We start from the raw sequence: 7,301 nt of genomic DNA, 5'->3' as shown, positions 1-7,301 counted from the left end.
TAATCTAACCTGGCCCTATTACTCCAGGAGTGAAATAATTCTGCAAACTGTGACTATTCAGGAAATGTTCTCTCTTAATTCTCATAATATGACGTTTTTCTCATAACATTATCACTTTTGTGTTTTACTTTTTTTTTTTACTTTATATCTTGTATCTGCCTTATATATATCTATATATATATATATATCTATATATCTATATATATCTATATATCTATATAGATAGATAGATAGATAGATAGATAGAAGGCAGATACAAGTACTGAAATCAGCCAGAATACATTTCCATGCAGCACAGGAATGAGGCATCTTTTCTGATTCACGTTCACAATAACAAAACTCAACTTTTTTCTGCCACATACAATATGGCGGTGACGTTGACGTGCGAACCTGCGCCCTATGACGCGTCTACGTATATGATGTCTATGCAAACTTCTGCTTGACAGAGTTTGTACTTCCTTTACAGAGAAAGCTCCACAACAAATCTGGCATGTCTATTTTATGAGGTGTCAAACATACATTTTTCACCCCTTTTTGCCTCTGCTACATGCTGCAGAAATGCTTCAGACACAAAAATCACACATTCCACTCAGTCAGGGTACGGTACGCACCACGAGGCAGTCGCCTTGCTAAATTATTTCAGAAATTTTCTTGTTAGATTTACTTCTCTGTCTGCCTGGGACTGTTTCACCTAACAAGACTTTTGTGTTTATCGTGTCTGTAAAGAGGGTCACATGTTTTCTTCCGGCTGTTCTCCACATGTTAGGAGATTTAAAATCTTCCAGCAGCAGCTTGTTGTTTGGGTCAGATTAGTGGCTGCAGAGAAGAGACGGGAGTTTCTCTGTGCATTCACTCCTCCTGAAAGAGCGTAGAGCCACAGTGGACAGTCGTCTGCATTGTTGATGGCTTTGCAGCAATCCCTCATACTGAGCATGCATGAAGCGACAGTGGAGAGGAAAACTCCCCTTTAACAGGGAGGAGAACCTCCAGCAGAACCAGAACCAGGCTCAGTGTGAACGCTCATCTGCCTCCACCCACTGGGGCTTAGAGAAGACAGAGCAGAGACACAGAAAGCACAGAAGCTCACATTGACCCAGGAGTACTTTCTATGTTAGATGGTAATAGTGTACTAGCTCCATGGTGGCTGTGTCTAGAAAAGAAACATGTTAAGCGGATCAACTCTGGCTCAGTTTTCAGCATTAAGAGAGAAACACTGTTAAACACTGGAAGAAAGGAGAAGCTGTATCATCAATGCTGAGAAGCAGCAGCTCATAAAGACGCAGCACAAAGATGATCTTTGAGTCTGGCTGAGACTCTAGAGATGATTTTATTTAGTTTGTCAGTTTATTATTCAGCAAAACTATTTAGTAGCAGCTGTTGAATATTCTCTGACCAAAAACAGTTGACTAACCTTGGTCTGTCAGACTCCACAGCAGAGAGGTGAGGACTGCAGAGACAGAAAGAGAAGGTTAGTGACGGGGAACGTCAAAGCTCTCATCTGGCTCGCCTAGTTATGGGGATTTACAAATATAACATACAATCTACAACGGCTAAACAATTCTAGGAAAGTATCAACCTGTTATGCGAGTTTACTATGTATCGTGTTAAGCTAACAGTGAGTCACATGACACGAGCCAGGCTTTACGAAGAACAGCGGCCTGGAGCCCCAAAGGTTTAGGGTCTCCTCTGTGTAAGTAGCTATTGGATGTTTCCAGGAGAACTTGCCAAGTAATTTTTGGTCAGGTTGTCAGAGTTTCCTCTAAAAAACAACAACACAACAACCAGCTGGTAGAAAATGATGTAGTAGCACCACCCTAACCCTAGCCCTCCCCCTCCGGCACATAAGAGGTACAGCAAGCTTTAAGAACATCGTCTGAGTCTTTATAAATCAACGTGTATAAGCTGAGAATGAAATGATGCTTTGTGTGAAGCATGGAGAAAACATGGCGTCTGATTCCCAGGTTTTCCATCGTCTCATTGGGGGTCTGCAGCTCTAAGCCAGAGATCTGTGGTGTGGTGGATCCTGATGAAGGCTGCAGATCAGCTCCATCCCTCAGTGACCACAGCAGCTCGTCTGCTGAGCTTTCTAACACCGTGTTATTTATGCCACAGACATTCCTGAAGGCAGCAGAGGACCCAGCTATCAGGATGGAGCTCAGACTGAGCAGCTGGAGTCCTGCATGGCAGACAAAGTCAGCACACAGACAACACATCTCCATGTTTTAACCAACCGCATCACTGAGAGCTGCTGCAGCTCAGAGCTCCTGCTCTACTTCTTCATGAGCTTAAAGCTCCCGCTGCTTTTATCTATGAGCAGAAAGCAACAACTAGACAACCTGCTGCCAATGCTGTGAATTATTCTCATTATTCTACACGTCTGACTAGAAGTAAATGCTTTTTAGCTGGCAGTATTAACCTGCAGGCTGTTTCCTTCCTGCTAAAGTTTAAAGCTCTCCCTCCATCTGCTTCACAACTAATCAGGAAGTAAAAGTTCAGCTTTAAACAGACACAGTTTCTACTTACAGAGCAGACTTTGTAGAGACATGTCCTCCGTCTTTAATGATCTGCTGTCCACCTGTCCCTCACTGCAGGGACGTCTGAGACCCGCCCACTTTAGGCTGATTACACCTCAGTTTGTCCTGTTTGATTCTATTTCAGGAGGTTTTTTATTGCAGGGAAATTATTTTGTTGTCAGTCATAAACTAATCCTACATTCAGATGATCCAAAAACATAAATTCAGGTAATTTGTCAATTAACAAATTAATTTACCAGAAAAAAACAGAACCCTTTGGTTTTATGTCTTTGTCCTCTGACCACTAGAGGGGGGTGTTGGACATTTAATCAGGATTTCAGCTCCTGCTCAGAAGCTTTTATCTCAGTTTAAAGGTTGCATTGATTTCACTGCATCTAATTAAGCTTTGGTTACAAAGGTTTCACATCTCCCAAAATCCCTTAAGATTTTATCGTTTAACAGCTGGTATCACAAAAATACAAACCAATAAGCTTCTTAAAGTGGTAATAAACAGCTATGCACACTGGTTATCTAGCTGTCAGACTTTTAGGCTACTAGTTAAATAATTGCCCTTCCAGGCTTTTCCAGAGCAATTCTTACATATTTGGCTGAGATCTTTATGCTAGAAAACCAAATTAGGTAGAATAATGTGGTTTGTGTCCTTCTGGTCTCTCTCAGTCCAGATGGAAAAAATATGCCTCCAGCTGAAGAAGATATAGAGAGATTGTTTTTGAACTGGACAACAAAAGCTGATCAACAGGAAATTCAGGAAAAGCAAAGGGAGGAGTCAGAGAGCTACATGTTTAAACATGAAAGGCAATCAATACACAAACAGCTTTCCATATCCGTGTTTCAGGTATGGGCTCTACTTCGGAGAACAAGAGATTAACAGCGGGGTTTTTAATTTTTTTTGGTGGTTTTTCCAGTTTCTACTTCCGTGTTATTCTAGATTTCCCTGAAGCCAAGAGGCCAGAAAGCTTCTGTTAGTTTAGATTAGACAGATTTAGAGGATCCTGCCTGCTGTGAGCAGCTCAGAGCGCAAAATGACCGCAGCAGAGTTTTTATTGCTTTTCCTGATGATCCTCTGTTCATCTGGATCTACAGGTGAGCTGTCTGTCCATCCTGCATCACTATATTATTATTATTATTATTATTATTATTATTATTATTATTATTAGTATTATTATTATTAACAACTGTTGAAGAAATTGTTGTGACATTGCTGCTAAACACGGATTATTGGTTTATGACTGACTGATAAAACTGTAGATGGTAAGTGTAATACAACTACATTTCCTTGTTTAGCCTTTTACTAAACCACATTTATTTATTTAAGTAATATAGAAAAGAGATAACAAATCTTTAAGATTAAAAAACATAACAAACAGAAAATTGGACATAAAAAAAATCTTGCCAAACTAACAGTGAGATTAAAAATAATTTCTAAGGTTCTGCAGCAGAAACTTCCAGGTGATGTGACCATAAAGGGGGAACAGTGATTCCTTCATGGTGCGTTCAAGTGCTCCTTCTCCTCTAGACTACATCAGAATGAATCTAAAATAAATGTGAACGTAACTAAAGACTTCTAAATGATCTTCACCATCATTTCCAGCTGCTCCCACTTTAATTTTATTAACTGATTAAATCTGAATAAATATCCAGCCAGATTTATTCTTCTTAATTTTTCATAATAAAATCTGCTTGTTAGCAACAGAGAGCTAATAAATAAGCAGTAATCAGTGTTTAGTTGTGTAGGTCTCCTAATGCAGCAGGTGGAAAACACTTTTTTTCAGTAAATAGCTGGTTTTAATGTGTTTAATCTTCTGTTGTTCTGTGACGTATTTATATAATTCTTGTTTTTTAATGAGTGTTTATGGTGCCTTGTAGCTGCAGCACAAGGACTTTATGTCGTTGATGAAGGAGATTAAGAACACGACCTGGTGACCGTTTTAGTTTCCGAGGTTCAGGGACATGTTGACAGAAAACATGTTAATACCAGTAATAGTTGATCTTTTTGCACACATGAACATTTCTGGTGTTATTTTCTCTGTTCACAGATGTTTAGATAAATGTTGGAATATTCAGATAACATTTTATTATAATTCCGGATTTCAAAAAAAGAAAGTAGCCAGTTTATTATTTATTTTTTATTCAATAAAACTAATGGATAAAGTTATCTGCAGCTGATTTGTTTAGTGATGAATTAAAACACGTAAAGCTTTTAATTCCTGTTGAAGAGAAATACACACATTACTCCAACGGTGCTGTGTTCGTTTCATGATTTTGTTCTTAATTTAGTTTTTATTTGTTTCATTTAAGTTCTTACAGAGATTGAATGTCGTTAACATTGTTTTTTCCTCCTCCAGCGTGTTGTGTTTAGGGTTACATCACTAAACAAAGGTTTGATAAATAAAAGTAGAAAACAAAGTTAAAAGGTGGTATTTAAAAATAATTAATCAAGTTGTCAATGACAGCTGATGGAAGAGAAAGGATCTGGTCATTTAGCGCGTATACTCTAGTGTACGAGCTGACCTGAAGGCACCATGAAGTCATGACCGTGCTCTGAAGCTGCTTCTCTGCCTCAGAAAGTTTGCTGTTTGTTAACGATGATCTGACTAAAGAAAGCTGCTTTAAGTGATTTCCTTCGTTAAGAGAGTAAAACGTCTCCAAATCAACATCTGGGTAAAGAGGAAACTGGTGAATGAACAGTGAACTGTGAGAAAGCAGGAATAGAAGTTCATTAAGCAGCTGCTCTCTGACAGCCTTTAAAGACGTTGGAACGCCAGAGAACCAACATGGGGAACCAAGGTTCTCCATGTTGGACCGGTCCACCAACCAGAATCACTCCAAAAACTCATCAAGGACTCATCCAGGAGGTCCAGAACCCATCGGAACATCTGGAGCTCTGCAGGTTCTGCAGGTCTCAGTTAAGGTCAGAGGTCACGACCCTCCATGGGAGGCTTCCAGGATCAGAACTTCTGCTGACCCAAAAGAACACAAAGACCCATCTCACATTTACCAAAACATCCTGATGATCCCCAGGACTGCTGGGAATGTTCTGAAGAACTGGGCCTCATGTTACATATCGGACCTGGACTGACAGTGTTTCCAGAACATGATCGGGTTAATCGGACCAGAACTTTGTCACTCTGGTGTTCTTCAGCCTCTCTGCTCTCTCCTGCAGATCAGAAGAAGCGGACCGTCACAGCAGAACCGGGACAGAACATCGTGCTGCCCTGCCGGGCCGCTGACAGCCGACCCGTCACGGCTGTGGAGTGGACCAGAACCGACCTGAAGACGTCAGAATATGTGCTGCTGTACAGAGACCAGCAGATGGTTCCGTTCTACCAGCATTCGTCCTTCAGGAACCGGGTGGACCTGCAGGACAGAACGATGACGGCCGGAGACGTGTCTTTGGTTCTGAACAACGTCAGGTCCGATGACACGGGAACGTACGAGTGTCGGGTTTTCCAGGCAGGAACCAGAATCAGGAAGAGAGCCAATCTGGACTCTGAGCCCATCAGCACCATCTACCTGGACGTATCTCCAGGTGAGTCCGTCTGTCTCCGGGTCAGAACCGCTCCTGTCCTCCAGTCATCTCCTACCCGGCAGCTCACACCTGGTTCTCCTCCGCAGATCCCTTCAGGAGCCGGGAGAACCGGAACCGAGGGAACATGGATGGTTGGAACCAGCTTTCAAGAAACCGGGTTGGATCTGTCGGACCTTCAGCTGGTCTGGTTCTTCTTTTCAGTGTGCTGTTGTGGGTTTGGTGATCCGGAAAAGAGGAAGAACCCACCTGGTTCATGAGCCACAGCCTGAGAAGATTCTGATGTCCTCCAGATGACCTCTGACCTCCAGAGGACCTCTGACCTCCAGAGGACCAGAGGTCTTCTGGTTCTTCTGATGGCCTGAATCTGCTGATGGTTCTGAAAAACAGCTTCAACAGAAACGAGGAACCCAAAGGAGGCCCAGGAGGAGAGCGTCTTAATTAATCCTGATTGGACGGTTCAAATCCGGCTCCTCCAATCAGAGAAGAGCTCCAGCTGTGTCAGGGCTGCTGTGATTGGGTGTTGGTCTGATTTTGAACTTGGCTTTGCTCCAGACCTCAGGTTGGTATTCCAGCCGTTTGAGTTGTCTGGCTGATAAAGTTTAGTTCTGGTAAGCTGTTCTAAAGCTTTCTTTGCTGGACTTTGGATTTGTTTCACTTTTTTCTGTGTGTACCAAAGGTTTATTTTTGTAAACCTGAGTTGGTGGTTTGTACTCGTTGGAGTTCTTCCTTGTGTTATTTTTTATTTTTTAAAGACTGAAACACAAAACAATAAATCTCTTTTTATTAATAAAATAATTTACATCAGGTTAAATGTTCCTTCCCTTGTTCTCTGGCTGAGCTGCTCGTAGCTGCATCCCAGTCCTCCATGTCTCCAGGAAGTGGACAGCTGCTGTCCTTTGACGTCTCTGGATTATTAAGATGAGTCTCAGTTTGATCCATCATGTTTGGAGCTTCTGTCTTTCTCTGAAACATCAGAACCAGAACTAGAGGAACTGGTCCAAACGTTTAATTGTTGCTTAATTATTAAATATAAAAATAGACATCAGGGGAAATTAAGTTACTGTAAAGAACTGAATGAATTTAAATAAATGTATATAATAGAGCCATCACTATTAATGTGGCAGAAGAAACGATGCATCACTGCAGGAATCAGCAGGTGGAAAATAAAGAGCTGATTGCTTTCAGATGTAAATGTGGAGAAACTGAGGATATTTCCTGACAGGAACACAAACACAAGT

At 41.4% G+C, this 7,301-nt stretch overlaps 1 protein-coding gene across 1 annotated transcript; it reads left to right on the top strand.

Moving 5' to 3' along the window:
- Nucleotides 1-3,364: 3,364 nt before the first annotated feature.
- On the top strand, nt 3,365-6,844 carry LOC118560811 (hepatitis A virus cellular receptor 2 homolog). The gene is made up of 3 exons (XM_036132345.1): nt 3,365-3,617; nt 5,698-6,063; nt 6,150-6,844. Exons 1-3 carry the CDS (start codon nt 3,557-3,559, stop codon nt 6,284-6,286), a joined length of 564 nt encoding a protein of 187 aa, XP_035988238.1. The 5' UTR covers nt 3,365-3,556; the 3' UTR covers nt 6,287-6,844.
- Nucleotides 6,845-7,301: the final 457 nt, after the last annotated feature.

The sequence above is a fragment of the Fundulus heteroclitus genome, unplaced genomic scaffold, assembly GCF_011125445.2.
Source record: "Fundulus heteroclitus isolate FHET01 unplaced genomic scaffold, MU-UCD_Fhet_4.1 scaffold_49, whole genome shotgun sequence".
Lineage (NCBI taxonomy): Eukaryota > Metazoa > Chordata > Actinopteri > Cyprinodontiformes > Fundulidae > Fundulus > Fundulus heteroclitus.
This window is presented reverse-complemented; position numbering and strand designations above follow the sequence as displayed.